This window comes from Ornithodoros turicata, chromosome 9 (assembly GCF_037126465.1).
Source record: "Ornithodoros turicata isolate Travis chromosome 9, ASM3712646v1, whole genome shotgun sequence".
In the NCBI taxonomy this organism is placed as follows: Eukaryota; Metazoa; Arthropoda; class Arachnida; order Ixodida; family Argasidae; genus Ornithodoros; species Ornithodoros turicata.
Window position 1 is genome coordinate 44,592,024 of NC_088209.1, and position 21,401 is coordinate 44,613,424.

Consider the following 21,401-nt stretch of genomic DNA (forward strand, 5'->3'; position numbering starts at 1 on the left):
CAAATATCCCCCAGTGAATATTCTGTGGATATACTACGAATATCACAACAATGACATTTCTTTACCTTACAAGGATGTATTGTGTCGATAACAGCCATTTCCAGCATTCTCAGACGTGGCAATTTCATTTTTTGCATAAAAAGGTTATAAACTATCCTTAAATAAATCACGTCTCACTTCAGACATGTACAACTGAACAAATAAAAAGCTCTCACAGAATAAGCTGCTGTTCAACACCGACTATTGGTGTAACGTAGAATGCACGTTGTCTAATGTTGACTAATGTTGAGCAATGTTGTATGTATAGATAGATAGTGCTGAATCAACGCTATTTCAACTGTACCTGGTCAATGGTGGATTGTGAACATAAAGAACAACGTTGATTTTTAAGAGCCACTCAACGAAAGATTTGCGCAGCAAATATTTGCGTGGGTTCTATATTGTACCTTCGACATATTGTCAACTTTTATCACGAACGGAAAAGTCGTTGCGTCTTTACTCAACATACTGCGCACCCAATTTGTTCACGTGCCGTTCGCATGTAGAGGAAGGCCTGTTTGATGTGGTACTTATCTCACTCTTTCCTCATAATAATAATATTGATTTTATGCCATCATATCCATACGTTTTCTAACCATATTTGTAACGACTCATCACGTATCGCACCATAGTCAATAAACAAAAGAGAAAGAGAAAAAAAAACATATTTTACCTTTTCCACGGGAATTATAATGATCGGTCAGGTATGTTGAGTGATATAACAAGAATGAAGTTCCCAACAAGCGCGAGCCGAAGCGTAACGACGTCTGCCTCATCGCCATCGACATTCTCCAACCGCCGTTTCAAACAGGCGAGGCGCGTCTTCGTAGCGGTTCGGTAGGATATGACATGTCACACGGAAGGGTCTTTGGAACCTCAGCATCGTGCGTATTTTGTACTGGAATATATTGGCTGGGAAACGTGCTGTAGTACAATCCCCAGCGCTGCACTGCAGTGACGGTCTAGTTTCGGAATGCAAAACATAACGTAATTAAGAATCGAACGGCAGGACACCTGTGAAACACTGTTAGGATACATCAGTATACTGGCACCTTACAAAATTGTGTGATGACAAACAACGATCAATGCTAGCAGCGCAATAAATACTCACAATCTCTGTTGCCTCCCATTGTTTTCTATGGGCACACCAACATGGCGGCCCGAAGGCACGCCTCTCCCCCACGAGCCCCTCTCCCATGCGCGATCCAGCCTTTATACATAGAGATCAGTGGCGTCACCGCGTCACCATTCCCCAAGTCGGCTTCCCTTAGCGTACGGGTGCATTAGGTGAAGGGTGAAGCCCACCTTACAAAACTACCGTTGTGGCCAGATTGTAAGTTTCCGCCGTGAATGGCGAAATGTAGCAATTTGGTATCAGGTGAAGCCCACTTTACGGAGCCGCTTGTGTTGCTTCGTGTCGTTTTCTCCCCTTATCCTTTGTAACATTATGTGCATATTTATTTCCCACGATTTCTTTCTCTTTTTCGTTTTCGTTTTGGACCTTCTTTTTTTGCCTTTCTGTGTGTGTGTGTGTGTGTGTGTGTACTACCACAAAGAATTCCCTGGGGAGCGGGGACGGAGGAACTTACAACTAATAGGCAAAAGACTAGCATCGAGCGCAATCGAAAGCTCGGATATGCAGACGGTCCGGATGAGGTTGAAATCATTATGATGATAACTGGGGGGGGGGGGGGGGGGATATATTTATTAAGAAAAAAAAAAAGACTAAAAGGTTAGCTCAACCGGGAAAAAGGAAAGGTTAGCCGGGTATAGTTCTTGACTACCTAGCTGCGAGTGAAGAGCCGGAACTCCCCCGTACTCCCATTTATTTTACTAACCTGTCCTTTGCTTTTCCTTGTTTGTGTTGTGGGGTCGTGTACCCCATAACGGAGTGGCACTTTCAACTTAGACAGTAATGAGTTTATAGCGTGTAATGTGGTGGAACTTGCGCATATGGTGTGGGTTATCAAAGAAAGTATTTATTTACCTCGTGAACGCGACCTCGTCTCCGTGGGGTCAGCGTCCACCAGCTATTGTCCACCGGTGACATCACGCTGTGAATGTCGTCAAGGGAAGGAGCATGTGAGCGCTGGGTTCGGCTCCATGAAAGGTCGCAGCGATTAACCACAACAATAAAAAAGAAAAGCAAACAACAGTGGGACATGCGCCTGTACGTCATGTTTGCCGGTCAGGTGCGATACTGGATCACGCGGGGCTGGTCGTTCTGTTTCTCCGTCTGTATATGTATGTTCCAGCCTCACGACACACCTTACGGAGCAGCTTGTGTTGCTTCGTGTCGTTGTCTCCCCTTCGTATTCTTTGTAAAATTATGTGCATTTTTGGCACGATTTCTTCGTCTGTACCATGGGCGTCCCTGTGACTTTTTTTCGGCGTAGGGCAAAGAATTCCCGAAGGGAGGAGGGAGGGAGGCAAAAACGTACAACCGATAGACCCAAGACAATAGCATGAGGACAATCGAATACTCTGACATGCAGACGGTCCTCTGATAATGTCCAAATTATTAGACGATATCCAAGTATAATTCTTGACCACCTGCGAGCGTGTGATAAGTCGGTTGTCACCAGCATCAAGGTCAACGCGGCGCAAAGAAAGGTCAAACAAGAGGCGTTAACACTTCCTCCTTTCCCCGCAAATACCGTACGCTTTTCTTTGCGACAATCAAGTAGGCGGGGCTAAAGCCGAATTTTTACTAATTTTTTAGGCTATTTCTGTTTCTATACAGTGCATAGTTTCGGTTGGGTGTGTGGTTATCAGTGGAGGACTTCATATTTCTGTCAAAAAAAAGTGAGGGTCGCTTGGCAGTTTTCAAAGTTGAATTGAAAAAATAAATTTTCCGCAATTAAAAATTGTCCAAAGCCTTCCTCAATCATCGCAAAAGTTTCCAGAAGGTAATTACCGAAAGTCCGACAATCCTCTGGCGAGTACGTAGCCATTTAGAATATTTTATCACCTTAGGTGAAACACCCATAGAGGTCTTGGATGGTACGTTTGATGACTCGTGAGGCATACCTGGATATTTTGCCTGAGTCATTGCTAGAACAATCGACAAAGCCTGTAAGGTGCAGTTGTAATGATAATTTGCAACTCATTGTATACTTTTGACAAATCACGAAATAATTGTACTTTCGACAAGAACAACAATAGAAAAATGAAGAAACACGCTACCTCTCACTTACTTCTGTAAATTTATCTTACCGCATTTATTGAAAGCATCGACAAGTATTTCAGTTTCTGGTGCTCCAATGTCAATTTCTTTTTTGCCTCAAGGTAATCAAGAACGCGAGATTGACTTCCCTATCCGCGCTACAACCTCCAGCGTTCATCGGATTACTTGGACGACTCATTTTAATGAGCATGTCAATGGCTTCCATTGTTATATTTGTCGCACTGCTCAATCTAGAACTCCATACACGGTAGTGCTGTCCTGTTGGTTAGGTTAGGTTAGACGTTAGGGTACGTTTATACGCTGGGTATTAGTGCCCGTCACGGGACACACAAACTTCATGTTGTGGTTAACTGTTGCGTACTGCAGATTCATGTGTGTCCCGTTGACCCCGCGCAGGTAGCTTATGCACCTGCAGTCTTGTCATTCGTCTGTCGCTACTTTCGTGCCCGGTGCGACGCTCTGCCGTTAGAGAGGGCTTACTCAGATATCGTCAAAATGGTTTGAACATTATCAGAGCATTCGATTGTCCTCATGCTTGTCTTGTGCATACATGTCCTGTATTTATCTGTTGTACGTTCTAACCCCCCTCCCCGTGAATGAATTACTTTGCCCTACGCTGAAAAAAAGTCACACGGACGCCCATGATACAGACGGAGAGGCGAAAAGAAGCAACGTTGCGGTCACTGTCCCATATGAAAGATGAAAGTCACTGAAAAGGTTAGTCAGCTGTAGGACTCGAACCTACATCTTCTGGATTGCCGGTCCAGGGCTCTACCAATTGAGCTAAGCTAACACGCCTTCTCAGTGACTTCCAGGGTGCGTCATCAGAAGGGACAAACCAACCACTCTCTCGCACTCATCCTCCTTTCACTCTTAAATTTTTGCTCACTCATACACACATTCATACGACGGGTTCGACGCAAATTGAAGCTTTGTATGTATTTGTCCCTTCTATGTTGTTCTAGCCTCAGAACATCAGTTCTTTCATGTTCAGTTGTCCCGTACGTAATGTTCGTTTTTTTTTTTTTTCGCTCACTTGCATAGTACACAAAAAGCAAGATAAAAATGCACAAGTAAAGTTACCAAAAGTAAAGTGTGCCAAAAATGCACATTTTTTTACAAAGAATACCAAGGGGAGAAAATGACACGGAGCAACATTAGCTGCTCCGTAAAGTGGGCTTCACCTGACATCAAAATGTGACATTTCGCCATTTCTGGCGGAAACGTACGTAAGTACAGTCTGCCATACTAGTAGTTTTGTAAAGTGGGCTTCACCTAATGCACCCGTGCGCTAGGTGAAGCCGACTTGCAGAATGTGTTTGGCCGCCGATCACGGGCGCCGCCATCTTTAAGGTCACGTGTGCCTTGACGTTTGCTGCGTTTGCCGTGACCTGTCCTGCCTGTCCTTGCGTTCGCCCAGCCAGCACGCTTTGCGCTTTGCATTGAGTGCCACACCCCTGTGGTTGCAAGGCGGGACACCCAAATCGGAGACGAGCCATCTAGTAGTAAGCAGTGCCCAACGCAGTCCTTCGTAAGAGAGACGTAAGTGCCTCCTTTCTATCCATGTTTCTACCGCTTTCTAGCCAGTATTTTTTTCTCAGGAAGACCATGAATGACAGCGTGACGAGATTTCACATTTGCGCGCTGCAAGGGAATAAAGCAGAACTCCGGAAGATGCTATGCAATCCCTCTCTACTTGAAGCCAAAGACCACATTGGAAGAACACTACTCTTCTATAGTGTCATGGGAAACAACGAACAATGTTTGTCTCTTCTTCTCAAGTCCGGGGCACGAGTGGATAACGGTGACAACGATGGCCAGACACCCTTGCATCTTGCTTCACACAAGGCTAGTTCAATCACATGGTGATATTTTTTCAGAGTGTTGTGACTCAATCTACAAGACGCAGGCAAGGCTGACATTGCCTGCAGCTTTGGCGGTCTATATGTGACAGCCTCGCCATCGCGGGATGATGTGAACTCCTTGAAATCAGGGTATTCCTTGACATAGTTGCAGGCAGCTTTTGCTTCTTCTTGTCAGCACTCCAGTAGTTGCCCTTTGAAAAAGACCACTCCGTACGACCTTGCTTCGATGCTTATTTTAGTGCTTAGGACAAGAAAATCAGGAAACAGACTGGGGAAAACTGCCTTGACCCCTCAAGTGGACGAGATGACTGTGGAAGAAAACGCTAGGTCACAGAAACTATTATTATGTTTCCGTGGAGCTGATATCCTAGGTCAGAAGACACACAAAAGGACCAGGGCCAGGACACAAAAGGAGGCCAAGAACAATAACCTGGTTATCAGGGAAAAAGTCAGCCAAGAGGAGTTTTTCGGATTAATACGAATTGCTTAAAATTTTACCAGAGTACATTTTTCGGATTTTCGGGGTAAATCCGAGAACCCGGAACCCTAGTCATGAGCTAAACTGAATGTATGTTCCCTGCCACTTTGTTTCCTTCAAGGCAGAGCCACCACAAGGCGAGTTTGTGCCTGGAGCAGGGTAAACGGGAAGCACCCCCATCTCTCACTGCCGTAAAAAGCTCTTTTAACAAAAGGGAAAAAAAAAACACTCATTCGTATGCCGGGATCCAATGAGTGTTGTACAAACAACCTGCCATTCTCTGTGAGGCTTCCCTCTGGCATCTAACAACTTTATTTTTGAGATCATGAATGGAGTGATTCAGTGCCCCATTGCTGGTGGTGATGTGAGGAATGAAATAATAAGCCCCTTCACAATAAGTCCTACACAATTAATAAATGAATTAATTTTAGCTAGTTAGTTTTCCAGTAGTTAAACTGTCCTACAGAATGCCTGCGAAGAGGGCGCTACTCTGGCAGGTTTTTATTTTTAAAAAATCTGTACTTGATAGACACGACACCTTGTATGTTGCAACCACAGCTGTAGTTTACAAATCTGTTGGGAAAAGGGTGATGCAAGGGAAACAGAACATGGTTTGTTTTGTTATTGCTGTCTTAGCTCACTGCTGAAGTAGACATAAGAGGACGCAAGAAATTGAACCTGTACCGGGTGTTTCAGTTAAATCCCCGGGCTAAATAATTCACGAACCGGTGCACCAATCGAATAACTCTCTTTTTTACAAGTATCTGTCCAATACCGCCTACAAGATGTGCACCGCGTGAATGAGCGGGAGGTGCTCATTATTTAAATAAAAACTCGAATGAGTTTCGTGAAAAAAGCTAACTTCTAAAGCAGGGTGCCGTCAGCATTAAAATGGGTACTACTCCTTTTGGGACCTTCAGTGGACACCTTTTAGAGAAAAATCTGCCACCGAAGCGGGTCATTTGTTGCAGTAATTAATTGGTTTCGGTTTACGTATTTTTGTCGCGGCGAAGTGCAAAAGGACGTAATTCATTGGTGGATAAGGGAGTGGAAGAGCGTCCTTTTGCGCTTCACTGCGACCAGCTGCGACAAAGATATGTAAACTGAAACCAATTTATTACTGCAACAAGTGACCGGCTTCGGTTGCAGATTTTTCTCAAAAAGGTATCTACTGAAGTTCCCAGAAGGGGTAGTACCCGTTTTAATGCTGACGGCGCCCTGCTTTAGAAGTTAGCTTTTTTCACGAAACTCATTTGAATTTTTATTTAAATAATGAGCGCCTCCCGCTCATTCACGCGGTGCGCATCTTGTAGGCGGTATTGGACAGATACTTGTAAAAAAGAAAGTTATTCGATTGGTGCACCGGTTCGCGAATTATTTAGCCCGGGGATTTAACTGAAACACCCGGTACATGGCAATAAGGGAATAAGTCGACTTATCCCGTTTTTACTATTTTTGCTGAAATGACATCTACATACCAGTATATACCTGCTAACGAAAATTTAGAACCGTATAGCAATTTATTGGCCTGCTACAGGAGGATAAGAAACAGGAACTGCATGTGTGTCATGAGATGGACAATCAGTTTAGACCCATTTTCTCGGTTTGAGGTTTTTCTACTTATTCTTTATTGCACACAGAGGTTCAATTGCTGACAATCTGCTTCAGAATTAAATAATATGACATAAAAATGGATGTTTTTTTATGTTTTGTCTAAAATTGCTGCATGTGATGAAAAATGGTATTTGCAGGGTTTAAAAGGATGTATGAAGTTTTTACTGGCTGCAGGAGCTGTGTGGCACCAGAAGGACATAAGAGGTGTGACAGCCCTGCATCTGGCTGCTCATAATCCAAATTCTAAGGCTCTCGCTCTCATATTGGACTTTGTACCTCCAGGGCAGTTGGATTTGCAGGATGCCTGCAAGGTAATGTCACCTACAGAAACTTGGCAGAGAAAGTGATCGGGAAAAATATACACAAAAAAACTTGATTTTGTGCATTTGTGGTGCTGAATACATAGCATGACTGAAATGTCTCTTGTACAAATGTGCACATCATGAAAGTCCTATATTCCGCTACATTTTTAAAAAATGAGCCACCAAAGAGCTGAAAACAATATGTGTTTGATCGTGTAAGAAAAACATTCCTAAATTGAAGTTTTCCTCGAAGGCAAATGGGATGTGTGCTATATTTTGTGCTTTATGCATGAAACAAGTGCAAGCATTCGACTTAATCCTGTAACAAACAGTTTAAAGAACATGTATCGGGCAATAAATGATGGGGTGCAATATTTGTGCACACTACGTTATGATATTTTGCTTGAATACATTACTTTATGGGAATTGTTGTGCATGAATTTGCCAGAGAGGCTTTGATGCAATAAATACACCCAATAATGGTGCTTTAGTCACGATGACACACAGTTGGAGGAATGCAGTTTTCTGGCTTTAAAAAATACAACTCCTGTGTCCCTTATCGAAAATTGTGCACATGGAATAAGTACCTGTGAAAAGGATAAAATGAAACCCCCCTCAATGATAATTGAAGGCAGTGGCCATGTTCTCAAGGGATCAATGATCATTCAAGACTGCCCTGGGTATTCACCCTTTCACTGTTCACAAACAAAAGGCAGAACCGGAAGTTGTGACAGCATCAGCGGCTACATGCCCGTATGAGTGAAAATGCAAATGTGTGACACGGCGTGGCAAAACTAGGTATCTGCTGACGCTGTGACAACTTCCAGTTGTGTCTTCTCTCTGTGAACATTGAGAGGATACAATGGTGACATGGGAATACCGTATAGTTTTTCTATGGATCATGTTTTGGTTGTGTTGCAAAAAATGCTTCTTTCAATTATATTTGTAGCAGACATTTTTTCTACATTATGCATATTGCACTTATATTTGTACTTGCTGTTACTGCTCTCCCGTCTCTAATAATAATAATAATAATAATAAGCCCTGAGGGTATCATAAATAAAAATATACGAATATTGAACTGTTTGCAGTAAAACATGAGTATTGGGAATTTCAGTTGAATTAGTACGACTTTAGAAATTTTCTAAATTGCATATATCGATATAATGGTGTTGGTACACCTTTTCAGAGGACAGCATTGCATTTTAGTGCCTCTTTCTGCATCCCTGAAAATGTGCGAATGCTACTAAAGCAGGTCAGTGGTCCTCATTATTACCTCTTGTCCTTGACTATAATTGTCCCACACAAAACTGTAGGAAATCAGATCTCCACTTGTGAAGTGTGTGGGCATACCTGGGATGAGCAGCATCTCTAGGACCACATTACCAGCTTAGAATACAATTTCACTGCAGTGGAAATAAAGTATAAATTAATAAAAGATGGACAGAATATACCCATACTCCATCTGTCCATGTCTATATGCCACTTATAGCTACACGTGCTTTGCGGCACTAACACACAATTATCGCTTAACCTTCCTAGCTCCGGAGGCTTGCAAATATAATTTCTAGATCACTAGGGGCGTCAAGTTGATTTTAAACCATTTTTTTGTGTACCGCAAGGTGGACAATTTGTCACAACTTATAAGAATATTATTGTGATACAAAAATCCTGTCAATCTCTTCATAATTCCTCACTATTTCTGTCGTCAATAAGTTTTTTAAACAATGTTGTTTTTGCAGGATGCCAATGCATTAATTCAGGATGAGAATGGCCAGACGCCACTGCACATGTGCGCTTCCAGGAATGATATAGGAGCACTGGAATGTGCCAGGGTCCTTCTGGTATGTCGCTGAAAACTTACTGCATGGTACTTTTTCAGCTGTGTTTGATGTGGATTGATATTGCGGTACCACATGTTGTGTTAATATAGTCCCTCTATTGTCAAATACAATTTTGTGTTCTCATTTTTGTTGTGTATAGGTAGTAATCTAAGTTTTGAGCTGTCTCTTTTGGCAAAAATTGTTCTTTTTCTTCTTGGCAAAGGTGAAAGAAAATGGTAGGTTATGTTGCACACTTGCTTGTGAATGTTGTCACATGAACAAATCTTTTGGCAATTTTAAATTGGATGGTGACTGTGTTCTCAGGAAAGATGTCCAAGCCTCATCAACTGGCAGGATTATGAAGGCCAGACAGCACTTCACTTGGCAGTTGCTCAGGGGTTAGAGGACATGGTGGATTTTCTGGTGAGCTTATTTCAAATTACAGGGACATTCTGAGTTACTTAACGCTAAATTTTATCCACAAGAGCATCATTGTTTTTTGGTTTCATATTGCCGCGGCATGTCACTTCGGTATCCCATATTCCTTTTCCTTCACAAAATCAAATCCTTCACTGAAAAAAGACTGGCATATCGAGAACAAGGTTTCCAACATACCCGCAGCATCTGTGTATGTGATTGTTGGATGAAGATGGTTGGCTTGGAATTCTGTAGTAAGGACAGGACAACAGCAAATCGCACATCATGAAGGAGTTGCCGCCACCATCTTCACTGTCGCATTGCGGAGACAAGAATAATGGCATGAGTAAGGACTTAAAGACAAGGCAAAGGAAATGAATTTCTGCCCAGTTGCGTCATTGTGTTAGCTTCTCACGTCAGCTACAGGTTTAAGTGACTGCTAACTGCTGACTAAGTAGTCCTAATGACTGCATGGTGAATGATCCTCCAGAAGGTCCTCCAAAGTATTCCGCAAAGGTGCCTTTTTTCAGAATTGGTGAAATAATTAAGGCTGCAAAATTAATCACTTACGCAGGATTTTTTTTTCTCAGATTGGTCGAGCCATAGTGCTGGGCCATCTGACCTTCTATGACTCATTAATAATTCATTACTTGATTTCAGCTGGTTTTAGTTGCATAATCCAATGTGTAATTATCAAAAACTTACTTTCTAATTGCTCCTATTAGCGCGTGGTTCCCACTGGCCGCTAAAACTCTTGAATACCCTGGACTTTGAAAATGCCATTTTCAAGGTCTGGAAAACCTGAAATGTCTTTTTTTTTTTTTACAGTTTGTATAAACCGTTGATTTTGCATCCATTTTTGTCCACATGGAGCTTCTTCTGCAAATTACGCTTTTCCGGAGTCAGAACTGTGGCTTCGAAACCACAGATGTTTTCTATTAATAATTTTTTGTGAACGGATATTGTTCGCAACAAATATATTCCACTGACTTACCTAACAAAATAAGCAAAAATACTAGAACGTTTCGGCACATATATGGGCGTCTTCATCAGCTTGGATACACAGAAGAAATGAACAAACACTCTCAAGTGGAAACCCTTTTAAGCCCTTGTAGCAATCAGGCAAAGGTCCTTTGTGGTTGTTGCAAGCGTTCTTATCACCATGGATATGCCTAGATTCCAAAGAGTCTTTGTTTTGTGGGCCAAGTTCTTCGCGTTATCAAAGTAGAAAGAATGGACAGTTTTAAACACACGTGCCACGAGTTGTGTGTGTCTGTTTGGATTTGGTGGCTTAGAGATCTGCTCGATGTGCTCTTTCTTTCTTCCTATTTCTTCAACATAGGTAACGTTCCATTCTTTACATTGTATCCTGTAGACGACACTTGACTGTTGCATTGGGAGCACAGAATCTTTGGGAGTATGTTATGAAGTGTCTGTCTAGGTCTGAAAGCTATGCTAATGCATAGCAGTATTAGAATTCTGCTTACAGATTCTGACAAACCCCGAATGTAGGGAATACAAACAAATTGCTCATGAGGGGGGTTTTGTCTTGTAAGAATGAAATATATCTGACTCTCACATAGAATTTATCCACCAGAGTGATGACATAACTGTAGGTTAGTAGAGACCACAATGGCCTTTCAGTGTCTCTCTTGTTGCAAGTTGCTGTAAAAACTGAAATGGCATGCAAAAGGAAGACACACATGCATTCCCGCTGACTCCCTCGCTTGTGTGAACATACCAGGGAGCAAGTTGCTAAAGGGAAGGACAGGAATATGTGTTGGAGTTGAATGAAAGCCAGTATTTTGATGTCATCACCACCACAAATTTAAATTCAATTCCCTCTCTACCGTCGATTTCTGTATAGTTTGCCATCACATGATTTCTCAAAAAAGAACCCAAAGGAATTTTTAATGGCTACCACATCCTCCATCTTGTGGCTACAGATGCTCGTTTTATTCAGTACAAATGCGGTACCTGATTTTTGGAAAGCCTCGTATTTCTTAGACTCTGACAGTGACCTGTGTGGCCATGACGTGCAAGCTAGCCCACTAGTAAAACAATACAACAATGGTTTGTCTTTTAAAATTGTTTGGAGTGGCATGTCATATTATTTGAGAGAGTCTAAATTTTGCTCTGCCTAGCATATATTGAGCGATGCTCAAGTATCCCAGGGCTGACGAGAGAGGGTGCCCTGCAGCTGTAATCATATAAAGTAGAAATACTTGGACCCTGCATGCTCCCACAAAGTTAACTCTTTGCTTGTAGACATCAAGGCCTCTGTGTGACCTCAACCTGGTGGATAATCTCTTCCGAACTCCTCTGCATTGGGCTGCTGCACTTGGTGAGTTTGTTGTGTGTGAAACAACATCTGTACAGGAGCATCAGATTTGTTTACTCTCTCAACTAAAACATTATGTACAGTTGTTTGGTTTGAATGGATGTGTTAATTTCACTGGAATGAATAAAGATTCATCACTTTGTGGAAATAAAGACATTAGGGATACAAGCGAGCCTCTACCACCTACAAAAGTGGATGTAACCACTATTTAATGAAGCTAGATGCCGCGGTATGGTGCACAGTCTGAATGGAATGTGTGTTTCAATGCTTGCTGGAAAACTTTAAATGCAGGGATGCCCGCAATGGCCGAGCTGCTGCTGGACCGGAGAGCTGATCCATTGTGTGCAGATGGAAAGGGTGCAACACCACTTCATTATGCAGCTCAGCAAAATGACATATCAACAGTAATGGTCCTCCTGTTACGAGGTTGCTCAGGGGAAATGAGTGATCAGAAAGGTGTGCCTCCCCTCATATGGGCTGCTCATGCTGGAGCTACTGATGTAATTCGTGCTCTCTACATGCATGGTGTTACTCTCGATTATGCTCCCATCTGTGGAACAACAGGTAAGACAGCAGCTACACCTATCACGGCCATCTAAGAAATGCTCAGTGACGTTTCCCCCGTGATGTCGTGTGCGATTTGATTCTTCTGGTACAACACTAGAAACCAGATCTCAAAGCACCAATCAAGACATACCGGCAGTAGCACTGCCAACCAGGGATCGGAACCAGTATTTTTTTCGGTCAGGTTCGGATTGGGTTTAGCTCCGCTGAACCGTAATTATCAGCTTGAACCGATTCAGGTATATCTGTTCGGTTCGGCTCAGGGAGACACCCCCTGTACTTGATGGTTGCACTGTAGGTGAAAGAAGCGTGGGACCCTGAAGATCTGTCTTTTGTCAAGTATGGCCATCAAGATGAAGCCAGCTTGCACAGCAATCCGCGAGCAACAACTCTCTGGCCAATTTGGAAAAGGATAGCTTCTCTGGGGTCACAGAAAGTGGACTTAACTCATCTGAAAATAAAGCTCTATATATGTGTGGATGCTCAAGGGCTCATTTAATTTTGTCAGCCTCAAAATTTGTGGCATGTCACTAAGCACTAACTTCTGGAAACCCTCAAACGGGACTCCCTCTATTTTTGTGGCTGATGCGGGAGAATGCAGTATTAATATTGTAAAGTGGGCAACTACAGCGTGGCTTTGCTGGTCATTCATTTATTCGCCACTTTGAAAGCTTGTTTAGGTGAATGTGGTCCAACTTTGTCACCTATAGGTATTGCTGTAATTTTTATAAATGCTCGTGTGAGTAGTCACCAAATGGTGTGCTCTGAATGAGAAGTGCATACTATAGAAGTGTTTTTTTTTTTTTCTTTGCACGGAATTATTTTTTGTACACTCCTCCAAAATCGCAAATTTAAGTTCGGCGTTCGACGCTGTACCGTGACTACCTTTACCCTTTCTACTCCATGCAGCGTAGGTGATTTAAGCGAGCTGCAGAAGATTGTTTTATCCCATCAGGCAAGATGTAAAGAAATGAAAATCGATCATTCTTTTGTTATTCCTATAAACTCGTTGCACTGTACATACAGTATACCACGAAGCCACAACATGTCTTTCCCCGCATTCTCAAAACCAGCTTGTATGATAGTACCACATCTCAACCGAACTGTTCAGTGCCCTGAGTGATAATGAATGAGAACTGCTAAAATGAACTGGCTGTGTTGCACACGGTCAGTACTATGGCCACCTGCAGGGTCCCAAATGGCAATTGTACAGGGCCTTTCCTCCCATGTCTGCAAGGAGAAGAAAGGAATTTACCTAGAATGCCGTCATCTACGTGAACAACGGATGTCTTAGTACGTGCTGAAATATGTCCAAGTACCGTATTTTCCGGTGTATCACAGGCGCGTTATACAATAAAAAAGTGCTCTGAAGAGGTCCTGCGCGTTATCTAACGGTGCGCGTTATACACGGAAATATTTTCCTGCAGAGTTCCTTTTCAGGTCAGTGACGTACAAATTCTAGCCACTTCCAGGTTGTGCTGTGGTTTTCTCCCGTATCTCTTAGGGTCAGTTGACAGATCCGGCGAAAGGACACTGGACTTCATAAACAGTCAATAATCTTGAATTCATTTCAGAAGAATGACGTGATTGAGAAGGGACGCGAAACGGAAAGCAGAGAGGACACTGAAGTATACTATGACAGCGACGCTGTTGCATCTGAGTTTAACGGATATAGAATATGCATACGTATGTGATACACCACTTTGGTTTATTGTGTATACTGGTGGCAGTACAGAATCATGTAGCACCATTGCGGTGCACGTTGTACATCGAACATTTTTCAAATTCGGCCCGTTTTTAGGGGTGCGCGTTATACACTGGAAAATACAGTATTGATGGCGGCATGGTATGCAAGAGCAAAGCACTCCCAGAAACCTGTGTCGCGAATTTAAGTTCTCGCGAATCACACCTCAAACCAGCTCCGTTTGAAAACGTGAAAATATTTTCCACACGGAAAAAACGACTTGTACAGTGTTTTGCGCAACTAACAACGGAAACAAAATGAGGAACATTGTCCTTGATTAGGAACAGCATCAAGCAGTTTTTAATGTTTCAGCACTCCATCATGGAGCAGCAAAGGGACATAATGGAGTTGTGGAGCTACTCTTGGATCTGGGTTGTCAAGTGAATGTGCCCGATGGAGAGGGTATGACACCTTTGGCTTTTGCTTGTAAAGAGGGCAATGCCCACACCTTACCCCTATTACTGGATGCGTGTGCTTCACTGCGAGACAGCGACATCTGTGGCCGGACACCCCTTCACTGGTGTGTGTTTTTCTTGTGTTGTCTCGTAAAGAATGTCACGTATACCATGTGAGAGCTGAGCTTTGTTCCCAAACGAATGACAAAGGTTACAACTCCTTGTAGCAAAACACCAGCTATTTTTTATTCTACGCAAAATGTTAGAGTGCTGTCACTTTTGAACTACATTGGTCATAATTGAAAAGTTATATAACAAATGGACCAGTTGGCACATGATTTAGGTTTGGAACTAGGAGCCAGAACAGGAGAGCGGAGTGAAAGGTGTGCCGTTCTCTTGTCCATGTGTTCTGGCTCCTAGTTGTAAACCTAAATTGAGAAGTTGTTCTTGGTCCAAGGAACAAATGCTCAGTGAGTACCAGATGAGGTTCAGGCATTAGTGACTGAGATTGTGAACTGCATCAAGTCCAAAACAATACTGTTCTCTATTTGTTAGCCGAGCGAATAGTTAAAAATATTTATTGTTATACTCAACTGCATTTATATATGATTAGTACAACGATGAAGCTGGTTTATTTGTGATACGTGAAACTATGTGAAAAGTACGTCAGCATGAGCATGATTGGAGACATTAGCAACAGCTCTCTTATTTGCAGTACAAATAATGAATGTGTATATGTGTCTGTCCTTGGGTGCCGTGACATTACAATATGGGTATCTGGACTGCAGGTATATGGTATCTGGACATTTCTGCAGACTCTGGGAAAAACAAGTTGTTAGAACTAGAGTGTTGCAAGACACTGGATTAGTTTTCTCATGGCAGCGCCTACAACTGCACAATTGACACCTTCATTGTAATCCTCGTAACTAGAAAGTCATAAAATTAATTTCCACTAATTAATTTATTATGGTACAAAAATACTCTGAAACACTTTAGGCTACTTGTAATACTATGCAGTTGGTTTCGTTGTGGTGCAATGAGCCGTTATTTTTTTAAGGTGGGGTTCGAGTTAAATGAAACAGCCTGTATAATATAACAAGTGCATGTTGGGGCACCACAGGATGTTGGCTCTAAATGTTTACAGATTTAGACAGAATAATACCTTTATTATTCAGATCTGGCATGAGCAGCATCACAAATTTTATTTTAGCTTTTTCCAGATAGGACAGCTTTGGTTTTGTTATGGTTAATGACCATACCATTAAAATTGGTTTGAAATTTGGCTGTTTCTAACGCATAGTTACGGAACACTTGGAGAGGTGTGGTGGTAGCGCGCCGAAGTGGCCCCCAAAGTGGCGTGTGCAAAGCGTTTGCTTCTTCGTGGTTAACAGCGATAGATCCCCGTGATATTGGTACGGAGGTTTTATTGCTTTTATTTAGAGATGGGACGAATCCAAGAATCTTACGAATATTGAACCTTATTTATGTGCTTTAAAAAGCACTTATTCTGAAAATTTGTTTCAAGTAGAACATGCTATTTTTGTTTAATGAACAATAAATTAAATAATAGTTCACTTACAGGACAAAACATATACTTCTGGTTAAAGGTAGGACAAAAAACGCAGTTGAACTGAAGATGCAATCTGAATAGCGGAACCGAATATTTCGTTTCGACACAGTCGATATCATTAGAAAATGAATTTAATCAACAGGCGGCTGCGCGCTTCCCTGCAATCTGCTGCCGAACAGTCATTAAGAGACATCTCAATTCAAGCTTTCGCTAGTATCAGATTGCAACCACCTTAGTAACGCTGTCAGCTGAGCAATTTGGGAACCTTGTTGGCAGTACCAGTTAGGTCACCGGAAGGGGCTATACAGTGCTCTAGTAGCTAGGTCATTCTTGGCCAAATGACCCAAAGGTCATGCTCGACCCCCCCAAGTTTTGATTCCAAAAATGATCGTGAGACTCCTTACTGGACTTTGTTGAACTGCTATCAATTTCGGCGGAGTCAAAGTTTATCGTCAGTCACAAAGTCATCTTAACTTGGACATGCAGCCCCTCACAAAACAGATGACGACACCGGATATACGCAGTTGGACATCCCGTTGCCTGACTGTATCATGGCCGGGCAAAAAATGTGCTAGCTAGCAGATTCCTCGTGCTAGGAAATGGCCACGTTTCAATGAAAAGAACCTGAAAAAGGAAGCTGCCAGGACATGACTATGTACCAAAAGGAACGTAAAAGGATACCACTTAATGCTGCAGAACATCCGGACTTTTATACTGTGGACAGAGAAAGAAAAGGCATTGTGCGTGCAACATCACCGTTCAAGTCAAAATGACTTGAACCATCACCGATGACATGCCCGTAGTCCTACATCAAACCCCAGTAGCTGTAACCATAGCCACCACCATCATTTATTTCAATCCCACATACAAAACATTTGCATTCACAAAGCATGCACTTAGATTAATTTTGGTACAATTCCCTTAGAAAAAAATTTGCATTCAGTTTTTTATTATCATTACCCACATCATTACATTACATTACATTTTTATTACCCACTCAGTGTACCAATCATGTGTGACCACTATTGACGCTTTGCAGTGCGGTAGACTTTGTTCAGTTAATGAAATTTTCCCTCTTTAAAAATAACAGCACCTTTTGTACGCACTTTTTACACCCAAAAGATAAGCATATAAGACCCATTTTGCCTTTTGGATGGTTGCAGGGCAGCTAAAGAAAATCATGCCTGCATATGTCAGCTGTTGATCAAGCATGGCTACCACGTAAACATTCGAGATAATTATGGGTAAGTCAAGTGGACAGCATTTTTGGGATGGCAATAATTGACCATTTGTGTAAAATTTCAGTATGACTCCATTACACTATGCCAGTTTGGAGGGCCATCTAAGCTGCATGTTGGTCCTTCTTGAGAACGGCGCAGATCCAAACGTATTGGAGCATCAGGTGTGTGTTTCCGTTTAGTCATAAAGATATCGTGGTGTTGTTTTGTATGCACATATTTCTAACCTGCGACTGTGTACCACGATACAGGCATAGGATTCAACTAATTTTCCCTCAAGTTTGTTTTCAACTTTACAACAATACAGCAGGGAATAGGGATAAGTAGTAGTAATATTGATAACCCAGTGCTAAAAACCCAGTGCGAAAGGGAATACAGGAAAAGACTGATGACACAACACTGACTAACAAACCAGATTTATTTCATAATGAAAGCATACAAAGTTAAGTATCTGACCCTTTCATGGATCCCCGTCTTCTATTGGTTGACAATTACCCCACCTGAATCACACCGCAGCCCCTCTTCATGCCTTTCCATCAAGCCTTTCTATCGCCAAGTACTCAAACCATGACCCCCTTCCATTATGAATCCCTCAACGTTGTCCCTTAAACAAACTGTCTTCCTGCATTTTTTATTACAATCGCCTCCAGATATACAGGGTGTCCAAGCTAAATGTGGATAGATTTTTTAACAATATATATATATTGTCACGAAGCGAAATGGGTCGACGAGTCGTCGAATAAACAGCGAACGGTTTATTGGACTACTTGGTAGCAAAAACACAAGAGTGATAGCTCTCTGAACACAACTGAGTCCAAAGCGTGAATGCTTCACCTGGAGCGCACAAGCATTTAAGCGTCGCGCCGAAAAGTCTAGAAACTGCACGTGCGTTTGCCAGAGAGCAGGCGATGTGTCTGGAATCTTCTTGCTTCTTCTTCAGCACGCACCGGGATGAGATATACCGTTTCGTGCCTTGCCTGGAAGTTTCTCGAAGATTATTTGTGGCATTGCCCCCTTCGTAGATGTGGCATCGTCTCGATGCCGTTCTTTGTGTTGTTTTTTGTTTTTCGTCATGTTGTCTACCTGCTGTAGTACGGCTTGAGTCGAACGGTGTGAACTATTTCAGTCCTCAGGGGTCGTCGAGAGGGAGCGCTGCCCTCGTGTACCACTTCGTAATCCAGGTCTCCAATGCGTCCAAGTACTTTGTAGGGACCGAAGTAGCGCTTGATTAGCTTCTCGCTAAGGCCTCGTCGTCAAATCGGCCATCCCGCGAGCAGCGACGGTGCACGCCCCGACCCCGAGAAGACGGCGGCCATCGCAAATCACCCAGCTCCTTCCAACGTGAAAGACGTTCGAAGCTTCTCCGGCCTCCGCGCCCACTACCGACGATTCACTCGGAACTTCCCAAGAATTGCGTCACCCCTGAATGCCGTCACGAAGGACGGATCTGTTAGACAAGGACCAATGAACCCTACTGTTCTGTTCACTGACTGCGGACCGAGTAGTTGAAGCCGAATGGGCAGGCGCGCGCATTCGGTCAGTCAGCCGTTTATTTCGTACCCTTTAGAGGCAAAAACGAAACCAACCAAGTGTCAGCTGGGTTGAACATCGTCAACCAACATACTCCCCCTCAAACCAGCTGACAGGACGTTACAAGAAACACTAGTAATATCCGAAAAAACCGAAAAGCATGGAAGAAAAAAGGAAGAGTCTGTGAGAAAATATTAATGTGAGGTAAAGTCAGAAACCTTGGGCGCAGAAGGCATTTTTGGCGCGCAGTACAGGTTTAGTGAGGGAGTCTGCGATCATGACGTCCGTTGGGATGAATGACAAACTGAACTGCTTGCTCTCGATCTCGTTCCGGGCGTAGGAGGGCGTACCTTACTTTCTCTGGTGTAAGGTCAGAGGCCGAACAAACATCAATGGTTCGTGCCACGCCGTGGTAGGACTTGGGCAATCCCTGTATAGCGATTTAAGCGATCTCAGAGTCTTCAATCCCATCTCCAAGGACTCGAAGTTGCTCTCCAAGCGATTCGACTTGTTGCATATACCGGACAGCAGTCTCTCCTTTGCCCCACCTCACGGAGTTCAGTTCACGTCGAAGGGCTAGCTTCTTCTCGAGTACCCTTCCTCGGTTGACTTGTTCCAAGCGATTCCAAACGCCTTTTGCGGTCGTTTGGTTGATGACGTAGGTAGTTTGATTAGCCGAGAGCGTCCGGACGATTATGTTGAGGGCCTCTTGGTCCTTCCTATTCCATGAGGTTCTCGCGTCCGTAGCCATGGGTGGGTCATCTTCGATGGCTGTCCACAACTGTTTCGTTTTCAGGTAGAGCGATACATTGAATCTCCACGTAGGGTAATTGCGCCCTTCAAGCTTCTCGATGTGGTTGCTCTTCACAACTTCTTCCGTTGTATCTCGTGACGGCGCCGAAGGAGTAAACGAAAGTCCAATAACCTATGGCTACGCTTCTGGGCCCATAACCCTTGTTAGACAAGGACCAGTGAACCCTACTGTTCTGTTCGCTGACTGCGGACCGAGTGGTTGAAGCCGAATGGGCAGGTGCGCGCATTCGGTCAGTCAGCCGTTTGTTTCGCCCTCTTTAGAGGCAAAAACGAAGCCAACCTAGTGTCAGCTGGGTTGAACATCGTCAACCAACAGGATCCACGTCCATCTGGATTGAAGCCCAGCAACAGGCGCCTGATGAATTGAAGACGCGTCCACAGACTGCACCCGCGCTTGCCCACCCCGATCCAAACGCCGAAACAGAAATACACACCGACGCAAGCAACGGTGGTCCCGGAGCGGTGCTCGTTCAACTTCACGACGGCGTCGAACGTGTGCCTGTCCTGTCTGAGAGCGGCGGCGTAGGTTGGTCTCGGTGCTTCGGCGTCGGGGTTGGCGGTTGACGACTTCTGGATTGCCTGCTGAACCTCGTCCTTGATGATCGCGCCGATCGAAGATAAAGGATCTGGGGCCTTCTCTGGACAGAGGAGAGATCGTACTTCTTCGCATACCACCTCTCGAATCAGCTGTCTGAGCGATCCGACGTCGAGGCCAGTGGTCGTGGAGAAAGCCTCGTAGCCTTGGTGTCGTTGGTCGACGGTAGCGCGAGAGAGCAGGGTCCTCTCAATGCGGACGGCTTTGTCCAGAAAAGGGTCGATCGTGGTGGATGGATTCTGGGACAGGGCGCGAAGGCTTTCTTCTTTCACGCCCCTCATGAGTCGCTGAACCTTCTTCTCCTCGGATGCTTTGGGGTCAGCTCGCCGAAAGAGCCGCAACACATCTTCGACGAAGCCAGTAACACTTTCGTTGGGCAGCTGGATCCATCCCTGGAGCAGATGTTCAGCGCATTCAGCTCGTTGTTGAAAAGCGAACACCTCGTGGAGTTTGCTTTTGAAGACGTCCCAGGACGTGAGCGAAGTCTCCCAGTTCTCGAACCATGTCTTCGCGGTGCCTTCCAGGGAGAAATAGACGTTGACGAGCTTCTGGTCGTCACTCCAGTTGTTGAACTTGGCGATCCGCTCGTCGTGGTCGACCCAATCGTCCACGTCGTCGTAATGCTCCCTGCTGAATGTCTTTGGCGACCGTGCAGGGGCTATGGGCGTGGCAGCAGGTTGCGCCACTTGGGTGCTGGTCTCCGCAGTCATCTTCTTCTTGCGTTTAGGGGGTTCTAATGGACTGAATTCTGCAGGCAGGCCAAGCTGTCTTCTGCTTTGTCGCAGTTGGTCTTCCAGGCCTTTGAACAAGGGATGCCCCGCACCTCCACCAGAAGTGTCATGAAGCGAAATGGGTCGACGAGTCGTCGAATAAACAGCGAACGGTT

General features: G+C 43.8%; 1 protein-coding gene and 1 non-coding gene across 5 annotated transcripts in view; one reads left to right on the forward strand and one right to left on the reverse strand.

Moving 5' to 3' along the window:
* Positions 1-3,946: 3,946 nt before the first annotated feature.
* On the reverse strand, positions 3,947-4,019 carry Trnaa-ggc (transfer RNA alanine (anticodon GGC)). Its single transcript has one exon. It is a non-coding gene; the product is annotated as a tRNA-Ala (tRNA).
* Positions 4,020-4,557: 538 nt separating this feature from the next.
* LOC135369085 (inversin-like) overlaps positions 4,558-21,401 on the forward strand; it is a 31,542-nt gene continuing 14,698 nt past the window's right edge. Inside the window, exons 1-11 of one of the 4 annotated variants that reach the window (XR_010414931.1) lie at positions 4,558-4,768; positions 4,828-5,074; positions 7,321-7,494; positions 8,675-8,740; positions 9,228-9,329; positions 9,633-9,731; positions 11,994-12,069; positions 12,358-12,630; positions 14,687-14,894; positions 17,503-17,583; positions 17,645-17,741. Coding sequence is in view for 3 of the 4 variants with exons in the window: in XM_064602741.1 (XP_064458811.1) it covers positions 4,835-5,074; positions 7,321-7,494; positions 8,675-8,740; positions 9,228-9,329; positions 9,633-9,731; positions 11,994-12,069; positions 12,358-12,630; positions 14,687-14,894; positions 17,503-17,583; positions 17,645-17,741 (1,416 nt within the window). In the remaining variant the exon portion in view is untranslated. Of the gene's footprint in view, positions 4,769-4,827; positions 5,075-7,320; positions 7,495-8,674; positions 8,741-9,227; positions 9,330-9,632; positions 9,732-11,993; positions 12,070-12,357; positions 12,631-14,686; positions 14,895-17,502; positions 17,584-17,644; positions 17,742-21,401 lie in introns of those variants that run through there. The other 3 variants (XM_064602742.1, XM_064602741.1, XM_064602743.1) reach the window with 3 other exon arrangements.